Here is a 24,755-nt window from a genome sequence, read left to right as displayed (position 1 = left end):
TTGCCCCTTCCTACCTTACCTCTCTGATTTTCTACCTCAACCAGAAGCAGTGTGGCCTAATGGAAAGAGCATAAGCCTGGGAGTCGGAGGGCTTGGGTTCTAATCCCAGCTCTGCCACTTACCTGCTGAGTGACCTTAGTCAAGTAACTTCACTTCTCTGTGCCTCAGTTCCCTCGCCTGCAAAATGGGGATTCAATATCTGTTCTGCCTCCTACTTTGGCTGTGAGCCTAATGTGGGACCTGATTATCTTGTATCTACCCCAGCGATTAATCCAGTGGTTGACACATAGTAAGTGCTTAACAAATACCACTATCATTATCATTGCTATTAACCCATCTTGCACACTTCATTCTTCTACTGCCAACCTACTCTCTGAATCTCAATTTAATCTACCTTACTGCCCACGTCCTACCTCTTGCCTGGAACTCTTTCCCCCCTCATATCCAACTGACCAGCACTTTCGTCTTGTCTTATGCCATCGAGTTGTCTTTGACACATAGTGATGCCATGGAAACATCTCTTTCAGAACGCCCCCCTTCCACCTGCAGTAGTTTTGGTAGTGTATTCATAGAGTTTTCTTGGTAAAAATATGGGAGTGGTTTACCATTGCCTCCCTCCGCGCAGTAAACCTGAGTCTTCACCCTTGACTCTCTCCCATGTTGCTGCCGCCAGCACAGTTGAGTCTTGACTTGTAGCAGATTTCCTTCCAGTCGCTAGCCACTGCCCAAGCGAGGAATGGAATGGGCGTGCCTCTGTCTGACCCTCCCTCCCATAGTCGAGACTGGTAGAGCACGGGGAACTCACCAGGTGTGACCCCGAGGCGGGGGGGACCATCACTCTACCCACCATCAAAGCCTTATTAAAATCATATCTCCTCCAAGCATCCTTCCCCAACTAAGCCCTCATTTCCTCTTCTCTTACTCCTTCTGCGTCATCCTGGTACCTGGATTTGCACCTTTTATTCACCCCACCCTTAACCTCAAAGCATTTAGGTACATATCTCTAATTTATTTATTCATAGCAATATCTGTCTCCCCCTCTAGACTGTAATCCTATTATGGGCAGGGAACATGTCTACCAACTCTGTTCTACTGTCCTCTCTCAAGAGCTTAATACAGTGCTCTGCACACAGTAAGCACTCAACAAACATTACTGATTGATCAATTGATTCCAGAATCTACACCGAATGGCTCTCCAATCCTATATCCAAGAGTCCTTATTCCATCATCTTAAGACCGTCGCTCCCTCCCCATCACTGTGTTAGTTTTCAAGTTGTCTTTGCATTACAGAGGATTTTCTACTAAGCTTGCAAGCCTTCCATTCGTAAACAACACAACTAGAAATTTTCCAGATCTTAGAATTAGAAAATTTCCAGACATGAATATGAGGTTAAAAATAACATGCCTTTTAACCAAACTGGTAAGGAGAATAATGTTCCATGAAACCTGATATAAAAGATGTCACGAGTCAATTGTTGAGGTTGAAATTGTGTGTACCCCTCTTGACTTTAAGCACCTGTATAGACTGTAAGCTTGTTGTGGGCAGGGAGGGTGTCTGTTGTACTCTACCAAGCACTTAGTATCAGTGCTCTGCACACAGTAAGTGCTCAACAAATAAAATTGTCTGATTGACAATAATGATTCAATTTTTACCCTCCCCAGTTTGGGAAAGAAAGAGAGACAATGAACAATTCATTGTTCTCATCACACTGTACGAGACTGGAAAAATCACCTTTTAATAAGCCTCAGAATCAGAGCCACAGTTGCAAATAGATCTTTATTGAACATTTTTCCCCCCTGTTTCCTATCCATACATCATTTTTGGAGCAATTACTGGGCTTGGAACAAAGAAACTGATATAGAAAAGAAATCAATTTTAAAATCTCCAGATGTCCAGTTCTTTCCTTCCCTCCCAGAGAAATTTGCATCACATGAATATTTTTAAGTGGCTGCAGCTATTAAGTGTGTGCCAAATATTAACTTTTTTATGCTGGCACCAGATGTCTGATATTGAGCTTCTCCATTTTAGCTGTCAAAAGCATAATACAAAGATGGAAAAGGTCAAAAAAAATCCCCAGGGATTTAAGTGGTGCTTAAAGGCTATAATGATCTCAAAAGATAGTTTTAAGCCCACATATATCACAACTTTAGATGCCATTTTGTACCTCGTGTATAAACAGAAGAACCTTTCTTAAAAGATTGCTGGAACACAATATCCTTTGGCAGAATAGGGGAGAACACAATAAAATTTACTTCAGCCAGTCAGAGATTCTTTGTGAAGATCAATATTGTGGGTGATTGATGGCACAATCCACTCACCAGAAACACACCAGTCTGTTATTATTACTTCAGCAGATGCAATGTGATCCACACATAAGTAAATTTCAAAATACCAGAATATTCATAAAAGTGTCCTTTCATTGGATCGAAATGCATGAGGAGTTCTGAAACAATGAGCAAGTCCGAAATTCTACAGCAAGGCTGAAAATATCTCAAGTTTAACACTCACTCCATGGTTGCACAGATGCTGAATGATGAATTTTATGCAAGTACAAAGATGCCAATAGGATCATCTCTCACCATAGTCAATATTGTAGTGTAGAGAGTACGCAGTAGAGAGAGTTTATAGAATACTAGTAAACTCCCACTTTCCCAATGCATTCCCTGTAGAGTCTAGGCAGCAGTGAGTGATGACAGTGTCTTCTACCACCTTAAAGGAGTTGAGTCAGTGGCCCATCTCTTTGCCTGCTGCTTCCATGGATGGGCTCCTACATTTCCTCATCTTGCTGGGAGTTAGTGGCAGGAATACAAACAATTTTCCCAACTGCAAACCTCACTGTGATGGCAATTAAACCCCAACACCCTCTCCTTTCCCGCTCTAAACTCCTCATCTTGGTGAGGAAGCAACAATAATAATAATAATAATGATGGTATTTGTTAAGTGCTTACTATTCATTCATTCAATCAATCGTATTTACTGAGCGCTTACTGTGTGCAGAGCACTGTACTAAGCGCTTGGAAAGTACAATTCGGCAAGAGACAGAGACAATCCCTACCCAACAACGGGCTCACAGTCCATGTGCCAAGCACTGTTCTAAGCGCTGGGGTAGATACAAGGTAATCAAGGTGTCCCACGTGGGGCTCACGTTCTTAATCCCCATTTTCCGGATGAGGTAACTGAGGCACTGAGAAGTTAAGTGGCTTGCCCAAAGTCACACAGCTAAGTGGCAGAGGCAGGATTAGAACCCATGACCTCTGACTCCCAAGCTCAGGCTTTTCCCGCTAACCCACGCTGCTCCTCTGCAATCAGAATCAGCTATCATTGATGTGTGTCAATTACAAGGAGAACCCACTCCTTTTTGTGTGGTTAAAGACTTTCTGTTTACATGTTCAGTTAGTTGACAGTCAAACCAATCATCACTTTCTGATGCATTAAAGGTCAGGCAGATAGATAGTCATGAATTTAAAAACTGGATCCAGTTGAGGTACCCAATATATAAAATTCAATGGCAATTTTCCCTTATAAAACCAGACAGGAAGAGTGAAAATACGAATGCAGATTTGATCTCAATCAAGTGTTTCAGGTCAGTGAAAATAACTAATCTTATGATATCAAGAATGACTCCTGGTACAGAAAAAGAAAACTGTGATTCCCACCAAAATCCATACTAATGATATGTAACTATTGCTACATTTGTCAGAAAGAAATTAAATATTTGTGGGACTATTCTGCTCATCCAGTCACCCCAACGAGATAGTACTTGACCTGCTAATCAATCCTACAAACATATTTTTCAAGGTTCATTTATTCTGACTAGCTCAATAAGTCAAAATACATAATTTTGCCATTATACAAAATACTGGCTTGCCTTTGGAATACTGCATTTCACTCTTTTCACTGCATCTTAAGGAGGCTAAAATAGAATGGGAGGAGATATCTCCAAGTCATTTCCCCCTTTGACTTTATTTTGACTTTAAAATGACTTTATTTTGAATAAATTCAAATATCTGAATTCCACTAATTTACCAGGGAAGGAATAGAGCACAAGAAAAAGGAGATAAGGAAATGAGTAAACATAAAAGGGAGGGGAAAAAATGGGAAAAAAATCAATCAACTGTACTTGTTGAATGCCTACTGTGTTCAGGGCAATATACTAAGTGCTTGGGAGAGTATAATGCAACTAACAGACAGTACCCCTGCCTTTGAAAAATGCACAGGCTAGCAGAAAAGGAAAGGAAGGTTGAGGAGAGGTGATGATGATGATGGCATTTTTTAAGTGCTTAATATGTACAAAGCACTGCTTTAAGCGCTGGGGTTGATACAAGGTAATCAGGTTGTCCCACACGGGGCTCACAGTCTAAATCCCTATTTTACAGATGAGGGAATGGAGGCACAGAGAAGTTAAGTGACTTGCCCAAAATCACACAGCTGACAAGTGGTGGAGCTGGGATTAGAACCCGTGACCTCTGACTCCCAAGCCTGTGCTCTTTCAACTAAGCCATGCTGCTTCTATTGGTAGTATTACTGAAACGAGAAACTAGGAGGGATCAGCGCTTAGAACAGTGCTTTGCACATAGTAAGCGCTTAACAAATGCCATTATTATTATTATTATTATCAAAAAGATTTGGGAAAATGAGACTGAATCTTTAAGTCAAAAAGCATACGATTAGATAGAAGTGGGCAGATTATAAGAGAGAGTGGGGTAAGGTGAATCTAATATATTACTATAAAGAGTGGTCTTCTGAAATCTGGTTCATTTTCAAACTAGAGCACCATAAAGCGATATCAACAGACAATATTGCCGAAACTGTGGAAATTAACAATTCCTCTCCAACTAATTCCTACTAAAATCTTCTGTTTTACCCATTCCATCATATATGATGTTTTTCAACTATACTGCTTACAAGATTGGGTCTTCAAATTTACCTCAATTTCAAGATGTAGACTTTTGATTTTGAGAAATCTATATCACCCTGGCACAGGAATAATAGACACTATTAAAACTTAATAAAATATTCACAAGCAACAAAAAACTCCACACAGACACGGCGAAGGAAACAATATGTTACACTTGCCCACATACACGTATACTCTCTCACTTATATTCACTTAAATCTACAATCTGCCAGTGATTGATGTCAGTTGATCAAAAAATCTAGTTGCGTTTTGCAGGTGGGAATCAAAGGCTGGCTTGGATTTGTGGGCGTTTATTTTGGCCAAAGTTGCAGTCCAATTTCCACCCAAGTTGACAGATTCAGTTTTATGGTCTGAATAATTTTGATTAAATACTGATAAAATATATATATCTGTGGCAGGAGAGTAAAGCTCCCACTGACAAGTTGCTAACTTCCGTTTCTTTTGATGTTTTGATTTTCTACTAAAGCAAAAGGAATGCAAGCATGGAGAGAAAGTGGTAGAATGTGTGCTCAAACCTCAAAATCGTAAAAAAAAATGTTATGGTACTTCTCAGAGACTACCAAGCAGCTGCTAGCCTACCTTTGTGCCGAGTGAAGATAAATAATTCTCCCGATTTTTTTTAAACATTTGTGTGAATTCACCAGTCTATAAAAACTTAATGTCTCACCGACTTCCTCAAATACTCTTTTCTAAATTCCCCTGTCTGACCCTTTGGCTCTTCAACCATGTGAGGCTAACTATAGGGCGTTCAACGTGTTGGTTTATCTAAGTTGGTTTCTTCTAAGTAAAATGTCAAAAAGTTTCTTTTAAAACGGGCGGCATAGTGGAAAAAGCCAGGAGCTTGGAATCAGGAGACAGTGTTCTGGTTCCAGTTCTACCACTTGCCTTCTGTGACCTAGGCAAGTCTCTTGACCTCTCTAGGCTTCACTTTCCTTACGTGTAAAACTGGGATAAGACAGAACCTGAGCCCTTTTTCTTAGTCTGTCCAATTTGATCACCTGACATATACTCCAGCATTTAGCACTGTGCTTGAAACAAAGTAATCACCTAATTAATGCTACTGCTGTGTTGAACGTACACCGACCAGTAACCTACTCTTTCTCAACTCTCTAAGCGTCCTCTTCCCCACTTCAATCTGTTACTCCCATGCAACGATACCCTCCCTCCTTTAAGTTCATATCAATACTTCAATACACACACACCCATATGCATAGGTGTCCTCTTTCAAAGAAGATGCCACTGATGGTGATATTCCAGCTATGAGTACACACTTGTCAGCTGTTCTCTGTGCCCCAGTTAGCTCATCTGTAAAATGGGGATTAAGACTGTGAGCCCCACGAGGGATGACCTGATCACCTTGTACCCTCCCCAGCACTTAGAACAGTGCTTTGCACACAGTAAGCACTTAATAAATGCCATTATTATTATTATTATGTGTGGCTATTCTATTTATTTTATTTTGTTAGTATGTTTGGTTTTGTTCTCTGTCTCCCCCTTCTAGACTGTGAGCCCACTGTTGGGTAGGGACTGTCTCTATGTGTTGCCGACTTGTACTTCCCAAGCGCTTAGTACAGTGCTCTGCACACAGTAAGCGCTCAATAAATATGATTGATTGATTGATTGATTGGCTGAATAAAGCAACGCAGGACCCCTTGTCCCAACTTCAGTGTGCACACACAAAAACTGTCCTATGCTATATTTATTCATTCATTCACATTTATGGAGCGCTTACTGTGTGCAGAGTACTGTATTAGCGCTTGGGAAGTACAAGTTGGCAACATATAGAGACGGTCCCTACCCAACAACGGGCTCACAGTCTAGAAGGGGGAGACAGACAACAAAACAAAACATGTGGACAGGTGTCAAGTCATCAGAATAAATAGAATAAAAAATAGGCTATATGGTCATGTTTGCTGTTTGTAGCACCTGGCACTATCTTTGTTACTTTTTAATAATAACTGTGGTCTTTGTTAAGTGCTTACTATATGTCAGGTACTGTACTAAGCACTGGGGGGATACAAGCCGCTCGGATTGGACCCAGGCCTGTCTCACATGGGGCTCACAGCCTCAATCCCCATTTTACAGATGAGGGAACTGAGGAACAGGGAAGTAAAGTGACTTACCCAAGGTCACATAGCTGATAAGTGGCAGAGTCTGGATTAGAACCCATGACCTTCTGACTCCCAGGACCTTGCTCTATCCACTACGGCGTGCTGATTCTCTACAGTCCTTGCAAAGTTTCTTCTAGGAAAGACTGCTCTTTTAGGGAAGCAGCATGGCTTAGTGGAAAGAGCCCGGGCTTGGGAGTCAGAGGTCATGGGTTCTAATCCTTAATAAATGCCATCATTATTATTATTATTATTATTATTATTATTATTACTATGCAGTACCACTTAAGCACTTGATATTTACCCCACCCTCAGCACTTACATATTTATCCCTATGCCATTTCCTCTATCTGTAATTTATTTTAATGTCTATCACCCCCTTTAGGCTGTGAGCTCCTTGAGGGTAGGGAATGTGTCTACCAACTTTATTGTACTATACTCTCCCAAGAGCTTAGCACAGCACTCTGCACACAGTAATCGCTCAATAAATACCATTGACTGATTGACTGATAGAAAATAATCCACTCAGACACAGCCTCTGTCTCCATTGGTCTAAGGGAGGAGGGAAACACACATTGAATCTCTATTTTACAGATGAGAAGACTAAGGCACAGACAAGTGACTTGACCGAGGCTATACAAGCCGGCAAATGGCAGAGTCAGGATTAGAACCCAGGTCCTCTGACTCCCAAGCCTGTGCTCTTTGCCAGTGAGCCACACTGCTTCCTCATGATATCCACTGAAATCGAAGCTACATAAAAGGTTGAATTTCCCAAATCTATGACAATCCCTGGAAAAATAAAGATTAAAGGAAGCGTCTGCACATAAATTTCCCCAGTTCATGAGACACTAGACAAATTCTGAAGGTATCACCGTAGTCTCCACATTCAAGTAGTAGTTGTAGTGTTAGTACTTATTGTGGACCCACGTGGTGTAGTGCACCGTACTAGGAGCTTGGGAAGTACAGAATGAAGAAGTGAAAGGTTCTCACCCCACAAGGAGCCTACACTCTAATGGTGGCTCTATCTCATTTATAATATTTACTACTAGAATACTCAAAATAAATGATTGAATATATACAATATGCACATTATATGTGCTTACATATAAATATATAAACACACAAGAGTGTATATACTCATATGTACATATACACACAGGCATGTTTACACATGTACACATATATAAAGAGCTAAGAATGGGTATACATATATATAAATATACATACCCACACATATATGTGTACAAATATATATATGCCTTCCAGAATCACAAAGTTGTTTCAGCTGCAATATAGCAGATGACTCTATAGCAGGCAGATAACCCCCAAATTCAGGAAGAATCGCCAAGTACTCACAAAGGACAGGGAAAGTTCATCAGGATTGGAAAAGGGCAAAAGATACCCATCAATTCGGTTGATACTATATCCAACCGGGACAGGAGAAGGGGCCAATTCTATTCAGTGACAACCGGGACAGGTGAAGGGGCCAATTCTATTCAGTGACTTTATTGATGACGAAAAAAAGCTACACTCATCAAATCTGCAAATCATGAATATGCCTATTACATGAAATTGGGTGGGCTTTCCTCACAATATGAATGGTTTTGCTAACTTCCAAAGTCACTTTAATGTTATAAAACTGTTTTTTTTTTAAATATGTGAAATATAGTAGAAGCACAAGTTAATATACTTAAGGCTAAGAAAAAAACAAATTGAGGATGGGAAAGACTGATGAGATACAAGGTGTAGAAGTAAAGGAGCTTGGGGATCATAGTTTATCAGAAACTGACCAGGTAATACTGTTCTTTAAAAGGATAATCTCGTCCAGGAATGTGTTAATAGACTTCTGTTAGCATTATGCGGAAATTGGGAAGAAATTCATTGTTCTAATTGGCCTGGTAAAACCATAATTAGAGAAAATTGTGTCCACTTTCAGTCACTGCATTTTAAAAATAATTTGAAGAAATGGGAAAAGATCCAGAAAATGAAACAAAAAAATGATTAAACAGATGGCAAATAGTTTCTATAGGGAAAGGAATCGAAGCCATTCTATAGGAATGGAAGCTATTAGCCTGGGAAAGAAAAGCCGAAAGAAGGACTTAATAAAACTCTCTTCAAGTATAAGAAGAGGTTTTAATGAGTTCAGTTGTTCTATGTGGCCATAGAGTATGGAAAAAAAAAAGAAATGAGCAGACAGTTTGATTGACTGTAACCAAGATTACAAAACACTTGATTTTAATGGAGGTAAAACACTGATGCAGCTCAAATTCATCTCATATGCTTTAACTCTGCCTTCTCTACCCGGCAATGTTATTTCTCTAAACTTATTGATTCCTATGTCCATGGCCCACACCAGCTGTATCAGATGTGTAATTCCTCAAGCCCCCTGTCCCTTTGCTCTCTGCCTTCTCTTGCCCCTAATGACCCAGGCCTTGTACTTGATTGATAGACTGGAAACTAACAGGTGTGATTTCTCTAAAGTCTCCAATGCTCTCCCCCTCCTCCTACCCCTACTTCAACTTTCCCATCTTTCCCAGGAGTATTTCAAGAGGAGACATCCTGCTTCCTCTTAAAATCCATCCCCTCCACCTGCGCTTCAGACCCCATCTCTTTACACCTAATGAAAGCACTTGCCTCCTCCCTTCATCTCTAGACTGTGAGCCCGCTGTTGGGTAGGGACCGGCTCTATATGTTGCCAACTTGTACTTCCCAAACGCTTAGTACAGTGCTCTACACACAGTAAGTGCTCAGTAAATACGATTGAATGAATGAATGAATGAATCTCTGCCTGACCACCATCTTCAACTGTTCACTCTCCAATGGCTTCTTCCCCACTGCATGCTCATGCATCCCCTATCCTTAAAAAAAAATCCTCCCTTGACTCCAATCAATCAATCAATCAATCGTATTTATTGAGCGCTTACTATGTGCAGAGCACTGTACTAAGCGCTTGGGAAGTACAAATTGGCAACACATAGAGACAGTCCCTACCCAACAGTGGGCTCACAGTCTAGAAGGGGGAGACAGAGAACGGAACCAAACATACCAACAAAATAAAATAAATAGGATAGAAATGTACAAGTAAAATAAATAAATAAATAAATAGAGTAATAAATATGTACAACCATATATACATATATACAGGTGCTGTGGGGAAGGGAAGGAGGTAAGATGGGGGGATGGAGAGGGGGACGAGGGGGAGAGGAAGGAAGGGGCTCAGTCTGGGAAGGCCTCCTGGAGGAGGTGAGCTCTCAGCAGGGCCTTGAAGGGAGGAAGAGAGCTAGCTTGGCGGAGGGGCAGAGGGAGGGCATTCCAGGCCCGGGGGATGACGTGGGGTGGGGGTCGACGGCGGGACAGGCGAAAACGAGGTACAGTGAGGAGATTAGCGGTGGAGGAGCGGAGGTTGCAGGCTGGGCAGTAGAAGGAGAGAAGGAGAAGGAGAGAAGGGAGGTGAGGTAGGAGGGGGCGAGGTGATGGAGAGCCTTGAAGCCCAGGGTGAGGAGTTTCTGCCTGATGTGCAGATTGATTGGTAGCCACTGGAGACTCCACGGCTCCACCCAGGTATCGCCCCACTTCCATCCTACCATTCCTCTCCAAACTCCTTAAGTGAGCTGCCTCCCCTTCCTGTCTGCCAGTTCTCTCCTTGACCCTATCCAATCTGTCTTCCACCCCTTCAGTCTATGGAAATCCCCCCACTAAGGTCACCGGTGATCTGCTTTTGACAAATCCAACAACCTCTACTCCACCCTAATGCTCTTCTACCTCTCAGCTGCCTTCGTCACTGTAGATCTCCCCTTTTTCCTTGAAACATTATTGGCTTCACTGACACTGTCCTCTCCTGGTTCTCCTCCTATCTCTCTGGCCACTCCTTCTCAGCCTCTCTCTCGGGCTCCTCCTCTGACTCCCACCCCCTGACGATGATGACAATGATAGTACATCTGGATTCATATAATGTAAATATGAAATATTGGGGCCAACTTGCCCATCCTAGAAGACTTACTGCATTAAACACCTTTCAGTAACAATTACTGTATAGGTAAGGTATACTGTATGAACACCTGCTGGTGCTTATACACAATGCTATTTTGGCATGGATTTGAAAAATGATATACTCATTCTCTTGCATTACCCATATATACTTTTTCTGGTTTACTCTCTCTCATATCATCCCTCACTGATTCTCCCCTTATTCCCCATGCCTCTCTATTCCTCTTTTGCTCTCTCTCTTTTTCCCTGTTTACAATCAACTTACCTGTCTTTTTCTCAGTCTTTGCCATTTTTCCCCTCACATCCCTTTATTACTTTTCCTAACTTTTCCCCTTTTAGTTGTCCTCTAGACTGAAAGCTTGTAATGGGCAGGGACCATGTTTACCAACTCTGTTATACTGTCCTCTTCCAAGTTCTTAGTACAGCTAAGTACAGCTGTACTTAGTAAAGCTAGTTCTAAGCAGCGCTTAGAACAGTGCTTTGCACATAGTAAGCGCTTAATAAATGCCATCATTATTATTATTATTACAGTGTTCTGCACACAGAAAACACTCAATAAATATGATTGATTCTATTGCTTAGTTTTCTCCTCCCTCTTTGTTAACTTCATTCATTCATTCAATCATATTTATTGAGCGCTTACTGTGTGACACTGTGAGCCCGCTGTTGGGTAGGGACTGTCTCTATATGTTGCCAACTTGTACTTCCCAAGCGCTTAGTACAGTGCTCTGCACACGGTAAGTGCTCAATAAATACGATTGAATGAATGAATGAATCCAGAGCACTGTACTAAGCGCTTGGACTGTTCACCGTACCCTACTTTACCGCATTCAGAGCATCCTGAAAACCCTGACATTCTATGGTCCTTCTTCTGGTCAAAACAAGACACATATTCAGTGATGGACAATTCAGCCAATCAGCCATGGTAAACTGGCTTATCATTTATCATCACTCAGTTGAGAAAGGTGGTTGGTACCCACTGCTACCTCCCCTTCTCTCGAGTCTACCTCCCCCTTAATCCCCACTACTATTTTTCACCGGCTGGTCCACCTCCCCAACTCCCTTTGGCCTTGGCGCTTGGAACAACGCTCAGTGCTTAGAACAGTGTTTGACACATAGTAAGCGCTTAACAAATACAGTCATTATTTTGCTCTCACCTGGGCCCTGGAGATGGTGGATAAGGCATCCAAGGAATTTAAAAAAATAGAAATAGCATGGAAAGAGTGGGAGGGTAACTGAGAACCTCTATATAGGAGGGTAGGAGGTTAGAGAAGCAGTGTGGCTTAGTGGAAAGAGCACGGGCATAGGAGTCAGAGGTCATGTGCTCTAATCCTGGCTCTGCCACTTGTTAGCTGTGTGACTTTGGGCAAGTCATTTCATTTCTTTGTGCCTCAGTTACCTCATCTGTAAAATGGGGATTAAGACCGTGAGCCCCACGTGGGGCAGCCTGATTACCTTGCATCTACGCAGTGTGGTGGAGTGGATAGAGCCCAGGCCTAGGAGTCAGAAGGTCATGGGTTCTAATCCCTGCTTCACCACTTGCCTGCTATGTGACCTTGGGCAAGTCACTTCATTTCTTTGTGCCTCAGTTCCCTCATAATAATAATAATAATGATGATGGCATTTATTAAGCACTTACTATGTGCAAAGCACTGTTCTAAGCACTGGGAAGGTTACAATGTGATCAGGTTGTCCCACGGGGGGCTCACAGTCTTCATCCCCATTTTGCAGATGAGGGAACTGAGGCCCAGAGAAGTGAAGTGACTTGCCCAAAGTCACACAGCTGACAATTGGTGGAGCCAGGATTTGAACCCATGACCTCTGACTCCAAAGCCCGGGCTCTTTTCCACTGAGCCATGCTGCTTCTCATCTGTCAAATGGGAATTGAGACTGTGAGTCCCACGTGGGACAGGGACTGGGTGCAACCCCATCTGCTTGTATCCACCCCAGCCATTAATATAGGGCCTGGTACATAGTAAGCGCTTAACAAATACCACAATCATTACTATTATTATTACCCTAGTGCTTAGAACAGTGCTTGGCACATAGTAAGCACTTAACAAATACCATCATCATTATTATTATTAAGACAAGGAGTTGGATTGCTTTTAGCACATGAATCGTTCTACTTCTCAAACATCTATTAAATGCTTGAACATCAAGGAATAAACTGGAGTTTTCCAAACCAAATTTATCTCAGTTAATGAATGGAGACTGACACATTTGTAATTCTCAATGCTGTATGTTTGACCCAAAATATCCGCTGATTTTTTAAAAAAGAGTTTAGCAACCTTAAGAGTTCTAGTGTTTATTCAAGTATTGTCGATGTATTAATCCACTCATATATTACTTATGAATCTCAATACCATATGTTTGACCCAAAATATCTGCTGATTTTTTCTAAAGAGTTTAGCAGCCTTATGTGTTCTAGTGTTTATTCAAGTACGGTCGATGTATTAATCCACTCATGTATTACTTATGAAGCAGCATGGCTCAGTGGAAAGAGCCCAGGCTTGGGAGTCAGAGGTCATGGGTTCTAATCCCAGCTCCTCCACATGTCTGCTGTGTGACCTTGGGCAAGTCACTTAACTTCTCTGAGCCTCAGTTCTCATCTGTAAAATGGGGATGAAGACTGTGAGCCCCACGGGGGATAACCTGATCACCTTGTATCTCCCCAGCACTTAGAACAGTGCCTGGCACATGGTAAGCGCTTAACAAATACCAACATTATTATTATTATTATTATATCTACTTCTAGACCTCTTTGACTATGATTTTGTCAGTTAGTGTCAATTTGTCTTCCCCAATAGATTGTAAACTCCTCAAGTTATAATGATAATAATAAGCGTATTTGTTAAGCACTTATTATGCAGCACTGTACTAAGTGCTGGGGTAGAAACAAAGTAATCAGTCAGAACAAGATACGGGAAACAGTGTGGCCTGGAGGAAGGAGCTCGGGCCTGGGGGTCAGAGGACATGGATTCTAATCCCACCTCTGCCAAACTGCTTACTGCGAGACCTTAGGCAAGTCACTTGAATTCTCTGCGCCTTAGTTTCCTCAGCTGTAAAGTGGAAACTCAATACCTGTTTTCCCTCCTACTTAAACTGTGAGCCCCATGATGGACAGGGACTGTGTCCAACTTAAGTGGCCTGTACCTATCCCAGCCCTTAGAACAGTATTTGACACATAGTAACTGCTTAAAAAATACCATTAAAAAAAAAATAAAAATCAAGTCAGACATAGTCCCTGCTCCACCTGGGGCTTCCAGTCTAAGTAGGAAGGAGAATAAGTCTTTAATCTCCATTTTATAGATCAGGAAACTAATGCACAAAGAAGTTGAATGACTGGACCAAGTTCACATTGCAGGCAAGTGGCAGAGCCGTGATTAGAACCCAGGTTCAGACTGTAAGCTTGTTGTGGGCAGGGAATTTGTCTGTTATATCGTATCTCTCAAACACTTAGTACAGGGCTCTGCACACAATAAGCACTCAATAAATATGATTCATTGTCTGACTGACTCTTGAGACAGTATTCTTTCCAGTAGGCCATGCTGTTTCTTGAAGGTAGGGTGAGTGACCTGTTTTTCCTTCTTGCTTCCCAACATCAGCAGATATTGCTGATAATGATGTAGTTTACACACAAATCTCATCCTAGAAAAATATGGGTGGTAAAAGGAATTAAGTGGAAGGTGAAAAGAACAGGTAATGATTCTGAGGCTTAGGCTACTCTGTATATCATCTAGGAGTCATTCATTCATTTATTCATTCAATTATATTTATTGAGTTCTTACTGTGTGCAGAGCACTGTACTAAGCACTGGAAAAGTACTATTCAGCAATAGAGACAATCCCTGCCCACACCGGGCTTACAGTCTAGAAGGGGGGAAACAGACATCAGAACGAGTAAACAGGCATTAATATAAATAAATAGAATTATAGCTATGTACATATATACACAAGTCTGTGGGTAGGGGAGGGGGGATAGAGCGAAGGGAGCGAGTTGGGGTGATGTGGAGGGGAGGGGGAGCTGAGGAAAAGGGGGGTTTAGTCTGGGAAGGCCTCTTAGAGGAGGTGAACCTTCAGTAGGGCTTTGAAGGGGGGAAGTGTGATTGTTTGGTGGATGTGAGGAGGGAAGGCATTCCAGGCCAGAGGTAGGACGTGGGCCAGGGGTCGACGGTGGGACAGGCGACAAAGAGGAACAGCGAGAAGGTTAGCACCAGAGGAGTGCGGTGTGTGGGCTAGGATGCAGAAGGAGAGAAGGAGGTGGGGTAAGAGGGGGCAACGTGATGGAGAACTCTGAAGCAAATAGTGAGGAGTTTTTGTTTGATATGGAGGTTGATAGGCAACCACTGGAGATTTTTGAGGAGAGGGGTGACATGCCCAGATCGTTTCTGTAGAAAGATAATCCGGGCAGCAGAGTGAAGTATGGACTGAAGTGGGAAGAGACAGGAGGTTGGGAGGTCAGAAAGGGGGCTGATGCAGTAATGCAGTAGGTATAGGATGTGTGACTGCATTAACACGGTAGCAGTTTGGATGGAGAGGAAAGGGTAGACCTTGGTGATGTTGTGAAGGTGAGACCGGCAGGCTTTGGTGACAGATTGGATATATGGAATGAGAGAGGGGAGTCAAGAATGACACCAAGTTTGGTGGGCTTGTGAGACGAGAAGGATGGTTGTGCCATCCACAGTGATGGGAAAGTCAGGGAGAGGACAGGGTTTGGGAGGGAAGATAAAGAGCTCAGTCTTGGACATTTGAGTTTTAGGTGGTGGGAGGACATCCAAGTAGAGATGTCCTGAAGGCAGGAGGAGATGCGAGCCTGGAGAGAGGGAGAGAGAACAGGGGAGGAGATATAGATTTGATATGTTATAGATATATCATCCACATAGAGATGATAGTTGAAGTCCTGGGAGCGAATGAGCTCACCAAGGGAGTGAGTCCTATGTGGATCTGCTCTCCTGATTCTAATCTCCTTGCTCCCTAAAATGATTTTGTCTCTCTTAGCCCGCTTCTTCATTTATAGGGAAGCATCAAACTGTTGATGGAGTTAGTGCATAGCCTATTCCATTCATGGTTAATGCCACCAGTTCTAACTTCCATCACGCTAGGTTGTTGGAAAACAATTTCTAGCAAAGGTTCCTCTCTCCTGCACTGCATCTACTGTTTAGCATCTCATACCTTATGCTCTTGTATCTAATGCTTCTAGATTTTGGATAGCAATGTGTAGGGATGGTATTTCAGAAATATGGAGAACTGATTGACATTGTATTGGCACGTGGTTGGCTAAATTCTGGAAATGGTGGGAATCTTGGGGAAGGCAGCCAAGTACGTAGGGAAAAGAGGGGTAGGGGAGATGAAAGAATTCAGAATAGCAAATCTGCAGGTCATGGACAAGTTGGGTGAAGACCAGCCTGGTGGTCAAAATGGTAGATTCTTCTGCATTTCTGGATTAAATTTAGTGCCACAATACGCATTCACAACCACCTGTACTATTTCTGTACATACTGATGTACACACCCTACCTCTTATGCACTCACTCCTTTAAATATCCATTTTTCCTCTAGACTGTAAACTCACTGTGGGCAGGGAACATATCTACCAACTCTATTATATTGTACTCTCCCAAGCACTTAGTACATTGCGCCACATGCCATAAGTGCTTAATAAATATGATTGATTGATTTTCCTTCTTCTTCCTCTCCGTAATTTATTTAAATAAGTGTCTCCTCAGATTGTAGTCTCTTTAAGGCAAGGGAACATGTCTACTAACTCTATTGCAGTTTCTTAAGCATTTTGCACATGGTAGGCTCTCAACAAATACTACTGATTGATTGATTAAGCCTGCTGAGGCTTTCCGTGGACACACTTGAAGATGATGGCATTTATTAAGCGCTTACTATGGGCAAAGCACAGTTCTAAGCGCTGGGGGGGTTACAAGGTGTTCAGCTTGTCCCACGGGGGGCTCACGGTCTTAATCCTCATTGTACAGATGAGGTAACTGAGGCCCAAAGAAGTTAAGTGACTTGTCCAAAGTCACACAGCTGACAATTGGCGGAGCCGGGATTTGAACCTGTGACCTCTGACTCCAAATCCTGGGCTTTTTCCACTGAGCCACGCTGCTTCTCATTTACATTTGTTAAGTGCTTACTATGTGTGAAGCACTATTTTAAGCGCTGGGTGGGGGGGGGGGGATACAAGGTGATCAGGTTGTCCCATGTGGGGTTCACATTCTTAATCCTCATTTTAGAGATGAGGTAACTGAGGCCCAGAGAAGTGAAGTGACTTGCCCACAGTCACACAGCTAACTAGTGGTGGAGCCGGAATTAGAACCCATGACCTCTGACTCCCAAACCCAGGCTCTTTCCACTAAGCCACACTGCTTCTCAATTACTACTTCTCACTTCTTCAATTACTTCTGTAATATGGCTGCAGTCTCCAACTAGTTATTGTGCAAGGATGCAACAATGTCTTTGATCTAGCTGACTAAACCTGATGACACTATTACTTCAAAGAGAAGGATGGGCTGGTTCCCCTACTACAATAAGAATAATAATGATGATGGTATTTGTTAAGCGCTTACAATGCCTAGTACTCCAAAGTAGCTACAAATCAAAAGACAGTAGTGTCAGATGGTAGTAGCCAAAGAAACGTTTTTTCTCCTACATATCGTGACCTCAGTCAGAACCCAGATTATCCGCTTTGTACCTTCTTCACCTGACCTGGCAATATTCTTTAGATTTATGCTTTGTTAAGAAGCTATGGTGGTGCAAAAGTCTATATTCCAGGTCTTAGGAGCTAATTGTTTCACATTTTAGGAAATCTTTCTTGGCTCTTTCCTTAGCCCATAACATTAGTTGATTGCTATGCAGTAAAATTGTCTGTCCTGCTCTTTAAAACTGAAAATCAAAAATGTGTATCATCACCAAAGGTGATCAGTTTCATTATTCAAGATATCTGCGATTGACCACATTTTCTCATTTTTTTAGATAAGAAAATGTTCATCTTTAGAGTCTATTCCAACCTGTGATTTATCAAGAAATGTGCACCGTATCTAATGCACTGTATCTAATCATATGTCTAATTATTCCAAATTCTCTTCGGTTGTTGCTAGTGATTATATCTAATCTTTCAAACTCCAAATAATGTGCACCCAATAAGTCCACTTAAATGGAGAAATATTGTGCCACCTGTCACCCCAAGTACAACGAGATCAGAAATCATTTTTATATCACTTGATTATGAACAATTTAGATTTTCTTTTAAGTGTCCAACTCACCAAACTCACAAAATACCTATTGTGAATCAACGGAGGAAACACTAGTTGTTAGTCCAAATCTGTGCCTGTGTTTACGTTCATAAAATAGGACACCATTTATCAGATCATAATCCTAAACTGAACCAAACACTTTGGGGGACAAGACGTTTACACAAAGGAATGCAGGGCTTATCTGGCATGAAATATCACTATTAAAATGTTTTGTTCTGTTTTTAGTAATCCTGCAGTAGCAAATTTCCAACAGAAGGCAAAATGAAATGAGAACAACCTGGGGTGTTTTCAATGGTACTTGTTAAGCTCTTACTATGTGCCAAGCACTGTACTAAGCACTGGAGTACATACAAAATATTCAAGGTATGGCAATGGTTTTCTTTCACAGCAAAATTTTTAACCTGTTTTTCCTTTTATCCATCTTTGATCTTCTCCAACATGTTCATTCACATTCCATTCCCACATGGAAAATCACATTTCCTTCTTTGAGATCAATGATTTGTAAATAAAATACCTGCCTCCAACTGTTTTCTTATTTTCAAGACAGGAGAAGCGAAACAGTACGATTAAATAATTTCATAAACACTTCTGTGCACAGATCATGGGGTCATATTTCTATGGATTTTCTTTCTAGGTGTCTCATTATACCTCATTATACTCACACGAGGCCAAGTTCTTGAATCTCAAACAATATTGCAAACTAACGGGGCAGATGATTCACATTCTCAGAAGATGTTACCAATAATGACACATTTTTACATTGTATTGTGCGTGCAATAGTAATGTAAATGACTCAGCTCTTACTCTATTGGTCTCTGAAAACATAACACAAATATAGCAAACTATTTCTTACCTCCAGAGTGAGGTGGGGGTCCACAAAGCAGCACAACTCCCTGCCCTTCTCGGACGGATACTGTACGTTTTAATTTAGTTTTAAAGCTTTCAAGATCTAATTTAAAGAAAGAAACAAAAATGAGTATTAGAAAAGAGATAAATGTTCACAGGTTCACCTACATTTCTGATAGAGTTCAAGTAAATTGACTTTTTGTAACCTGAAATGGAATCACACTTTTCATTGAATATTTGAAAATATTTTTCTCAGAAACTAAGCCTGGACAAAAACAGATCCCAGTATTCTCGTGATTCTTGAAATGAAGATGAAAAAGACATTGACTTTGTCAATTTAGGGAAAGGAAAGAGGAGATCAGCAGCAATTTCTGACAATAATTCAGGGAAAAAAAGCCTACCCAGGTGTATATTGATTAACTTCACCAGAAAATTGCTAAACTCTCTACTTTGCTTTTGCTATGTTGACACAGACAATTTTCCTCAAATGACATTTAGAGTTCCACTGGACTTGAGCTATTGATTCTACTTGATTTGGAAATGCTCAAATTGAATGTTCATTTTTTCCTTTTGCACAGTTTGAAACCTCTTTGCTTAAAGTTCCTGGAGTTTTCTTCTCTATAGTTGTGCACCACTAGAATTAGTCAGATAAATAGAAATAGATTGAAAGCATCACAAGGACTGTCATTTATATGTAAAGTGATCAGATTTTCTGGAGGCACAAAGGGGATAAGGAATTGGACCAAGGCCCAGGCATGCAGGTCAGGAAAGAGACAGGTGAATGGAGATTGCAAGTAGTGGCCCTGGAAGAAGATGGGGACAAATAAATAACCAAATACAATTAGTCTAGATCTCACCTAAAGAACCTTCAGAGTATGCACTATTTGGGTTTTTTTTCAAAAGTAACAATAAATAGGGAAGCAGCGTGGCTCAGTGGAAAGAGCCCAGGCTTGGAAGTTAGAGGTCACGGGTTCTAATCCCGGCTCTGCCACTTGTCTGCTGTGTGTCTTTGGGTAAGTCACTTAACTTCTCTGGGCCTCAGTTACCTCATCTGTAAAATGGGGATGATGACTGTGAGCCCCACGTGGGACAACATGATCACCTTGTAACCTCCCCAGTGCTTAGAACAGTGCTTGGCACATAGTAAGCGCTTAACAAATGCAATCATTATTATTATTATTATTAAAAGCCCCGCACACCCTCAAAGTGTTATGACTAACAAGGTATCTTTAAAGTGAATTATTATTCACTATGAAAAAAATACAACCCAATCCAATTAGCCAACTGCATTACCAAGTAGAGCGTGCCCATATCTTCTCTTTAGAAAAAAGCCAAATCACAATAGGAATTCAAGGAAAGAACCAATTTAATAGTTTTTAAAACTACAAAATAGAAATTGTGAATTCCCAATAATCTTTCTTGTACTCAACAATGTCATAGTGTCTGTGGTATTTTCAATTTAGGAAAAGATTTCTTCACTTCAAAGAAAGCTCTTTTGGTTTTACAGTGGTTCTACAGAAAGTGAAGCTGTGTGTATGCTAGTGTACACTTGAACAGTTAAAATCGTACTTTGAAAAATTAAGACAATAATTATTGTGAAACTCATAAAAACTAAAAGCTGTTTGAATCTTATGAATATTCCATGCAGGGTAAATAAATGGATCCAAATTGTACTTGCCAAGCGCTTAGTACAGTGATCTGCACACAGTAAGTGCTCAATAAATACGATTGAATGAATGAAGAAATCATGAATGGTCATTCATATGCATCATTGTAGTTTTGCTGATTATACAAATTCAGCGTGGAGTTTAATTGATTTAAAAAATATCCATTTCCATGAAAAACCCATGAACTTAATTTCAGGTACAAAGAATCTTAGATAGTAAACTAAAATCTAATGCTGATTTGCATGCAATATTGGACTATTTTAGCAGTGGCCAGGTCCCCAATGGACTAGTCACATCTGCTTCAACGTGGTCCGGTCTGTAATGCCAGGCCAACCTTGAGAATGGGAGGAGCGACAGAGAATGACAGATACTTGCAGTGAAAGTCCAGTTTAGTTGCTGGTGGAGACACAAAGCCAGAATTACATTGTCTTGTTCCTCCCAATCCTGTTGAAGCACCATGACCTTACTAAACTGCTATATGTTTAAATCTAAAACTCCTTACCATCGGCTTTAAGGTTTCCATCAGTTCTCTCCTCCTTAGCTTATCTTGCTGATCTCCTACTACAGCTCAGCCCACACACTTCACTCCCTTAATGATAATCTTCATCAAGCTCATCCAGTTCACCTCTGATCCCTTGCTCAAATCCTGCCTCTGGTCTGGAACGCCCTCCCACTTCATATCTAAAGGACGATCACTCTCCCACCCTTCAAAGCCTTACTGACATCACATCTCCTCCAAGAGACCCTCTCTGATTAAGCCCTCACTGCTCTCTAGTTGTCTATTCACTTGAGTCTGCACCCCTTAAGCACTTCAATATTCACTGCCCACCCCCCAGCTCCACAGCAATTATGTACATATCTTTATACCCTGCCCTTTCTCCTAACAGTAATGTATTTCATTGTCTGTCTTTCCCTCTAATTTATAAGGTCATTGTGGGTAGGGATCCTGTTTACCAACTCTGTTTGCATTGTACTCTCCCAAGCACTTAGTACAGCGCTCTGCACACAGTAAGCGCTCAAAATATACCATATATACTATATGCTTAAAAGCACTCAGTCAGGTCTCCCTATCCTACTTAACTCCTCCCCCACTACAATTCAGCCTACAGACCTCATTCCTATAACACCAACTACTCACTGTGCCTCAATCTCACCTCTCTTGTCTTAGACCCTTTGCCTCTTTCATGGAACACCACGGATAACCATTATAAATGGTAGCTCCAGCAGCTTTGAGATAAGCTACACCCAGAAACTTTTCAGGATATTTCAGGAGAGAGATTGATTGATCTGAAGTTTAAATTTTCAAAGTGGAACAGTCCAGCGAACAGATTCTTTGAAGTCTATTCCCTGGAAAATCCCTATCCTCAAAGGATTATCCCCCTTCTAGACTGTGAGCCCGTTGTTGGGTAGGGGCCGTCTCTATATGCTGCCGACTTGTACTTCCCAAGCGCTTAGTACAGTGCTCTGCACACAGTAAGCACTCAAGACGATTGAATGAATGAATGAATGAATGAATGAAAGGCTCACTCAGGGTTCTGGGACCATGCAAACTCACCTGGCCTGATCCAAAGAGACTGCATTTGTTCACCACACTTTTCACTACATAATCCACACTAGGCTGTCTTTCTACACTCTTTAGGAAAATCATCAGTTTGGTTCTAAATTACATTTGATTATATAAATATATATTTATCTAATGCATTGATGATACCATGAGTTATGGATTTTTAAGCATAATTGTAGGCACAGAAGAAAAGATTAAGGCAGGACCAAAGTTCATTCCTCATTAGGTAGGACAAAGAATGTTTTCTCTGATGTGTTTGGTATTTTTAGTACCAGATGATGTTTTGAGTTTTTAAATTACACCATTAAGAATGAACATATCTAATGCTGACACGAATCTGTACACTGACAGACAAAAATCTGGTTGAGCTATCAAGTCTCTAGAATGGTACAGTATGAAAACTGCAGATTTGGCCATAAGAATTTCAGTCAATAAGGAAAGGGAAGGTATACTATCCCAACAAATAAACCACTACATAAAAAGGACATGTCAAAAGATTATCTTTTTAATGTCAACTTTTTGATATGATTGCAGTTTGCCTGCTTAATCTACTGCTCCTCCCTCAAAGAATACGCTTATCATCTGTTTCAACTGGAATAAGCAAAAAGGAGAAAACAGTTCTATAAAAGCAACTTAAGTGGTGTTGTAACACAATTTGAGTTTCCTCCTTATGTTATTTTTCCCCTAAACACAAAGTCGCAAATTTGAAAATCTTTCTGAACATAGGATTAGACCCGCTCTAATGCAGAAGTTAACATCTAGGACTTTTTGATATGGTCTTTCTGTTATTCTTGGTCGCCATTTCAGCACAACAAAGCAAATGCAAAAATCAGAACTAACCACAATCCCATTTACATTTGAAATATCCCAGAAAAGGACTGCTTTGAGTCCAAGGCTAAGGATCAGCATTCAGGGTGAATTACAGATTTCTTGCTTCTGAAATATCTGTTACAATATCCCCATATATCATCCAGTATCACCTGGAATCTTCTGGTCTGCTAGTTAAATATATAAAGTAATTTGGAGATTAGAAATATTACAAATTTCTATAATTTACTTACAAGACTAGGTCCATGGGTGTCTCAAATTTGACTTTGGCTAAACATGTAGGCAGTAGTCTAGTGAGAGAGAGATTTTGTCTATCTCGCTGTCACCCCTTGTCCCTGTCCTCCCTTGACTAGGAACTCCCTCCCGCTTTATAGATGACAGACTTTCTCTCTCCCAACTTTCTAAACTTTATTAAAATCACATCTCCAAGAGGCCTTCCCTGAATAAGCCCTCTTCTCTCCTACTCCCTCTCCCTTCTGCATCACCTATGGACTTGGATCTGTACCATTTAAGCACTTGATATTCATCCCATTTCAGCTCCACAGTGCTTATCTACACATCCCTAATTTATGTATTCATTTGAATGCTTGTCTCCCCCTCTAGATGGTGAGCTCTTTGTGGGCAGAGAACATGTGCACCAACTCTGTTGCACTGTACTCTCCCAAGTGCTGTCCCCAGTAAGCCCTCAATAAATACCACCGATTGATTGATCATCAGTAGAAAGCTCTCTTGGGTTGAAATGTCCAATCAGGAAAACTTTCCAAGGCATGGATAATATCAAAATACATGATATTCACTCCTTCTTTCCTTTCCAAAATGAGAAGAGGCATGGTCCAGTATCTGGGGTTTGAAATGATGCTGAGAGGAAGAATATATTACTCTACCACTGAGTGTGCCTGTAAAGTCAAGTGCAGCTCTTGAAAATCGTTTTTGAGTAGAAAATTTCAATTTGGACCTGAATTTGCATAGGGAAAAACCTAATGTTAAACTCCAACATACCATTAGCGTGACTGTACCCAGGCAAAGAAGTGGGGGAGGGAGTTGTGGATATAGAGTAGTAGTACACAGAGTCTAAACAGGTCGGTAATGGGGTGAAAAGAGGGGCCCCAAATGCCTAACACCTCAAGGCAGCAAACTGCCCTTCGGATGGTGCTTCCCAGCTATTTGATTGGCAGCCAAGAAGCAATAAGGCAAAAATCACCTTTTCCATATGTCCATATTCTGCCTAAACATGGTGAAATGTGACAAAAAGTACCACGAGAAAATTCCCTCGATATTAGTTGGCCAATCAGTCAGAATATGTAAAAATCTTTGACACATTAAAAAAAAATCAATATTTTTCAATGGGCCCAATCAGGGATCTCTAGCAAATCTTTTGAAGCCTAAATTTTACCTTTCGAAATATAAGGTCAAAATCATTTTGAAATATCATCAAAGATTTAGTTCCAGTGTGCCCTGGGCAGGAGATGTGTCCATTTCCTTTCGTATTTGGGGAAAGCAAGAGAAGTGGGAAGGAAAAAGAGCTATGCAGAAGTTCCTTGTGGGTAGGGAACCTCTCTACCAACCTCGATAA

At 41.1% G+C, this 24,755-nt stretch overlaps 1 protein-coding gene across 2 annotated transcripts in view; it reads right to left on the bottom strand.

The window, feature by feature from the left end:
• The window catches only part of LOC119950329 (contactin-3-like), a 281,892-nt gene that overhangs the window by 103,002 nt on the left and 154,135 nt on the right, over positions 1–24,755 (bottom strand). For both annotated transcript variants that reach the window (XM_038772626.1, XM_038772625.1), the window contains exon 4: positions 19,131–19,226. In XM_038772626.1, the coding sequence (XP_038628554.1) occupies positions 19,131–19,226 (96 nt within the window). The remainder of the gene's footprint in view (positions 1–19,130; positions 19,227–24,755) is intronic.

The sequence above is a fragment of the Tachyglossus aculeatus genome, chromosome X1, assembly GCF_015852505.1.
Source record: "Tachyglossus aculeatus isolate mTacAcu1 chromosome X1, mTacAcu1.pri, whole genome shotgun sequence".
Classification (NCBI taxonomy): Eukaryota; Metazoa; Chordata; class Mammalia; order Monotremata; family Tachyglossidae; genus Tachyglossus; species Tachyglossus aculeatus.
The sequence above is the reverse complement of the archived record's forward strand: the minus strand, read 5'-3'. Positions and strand labels throughout refer to the sequence as shown.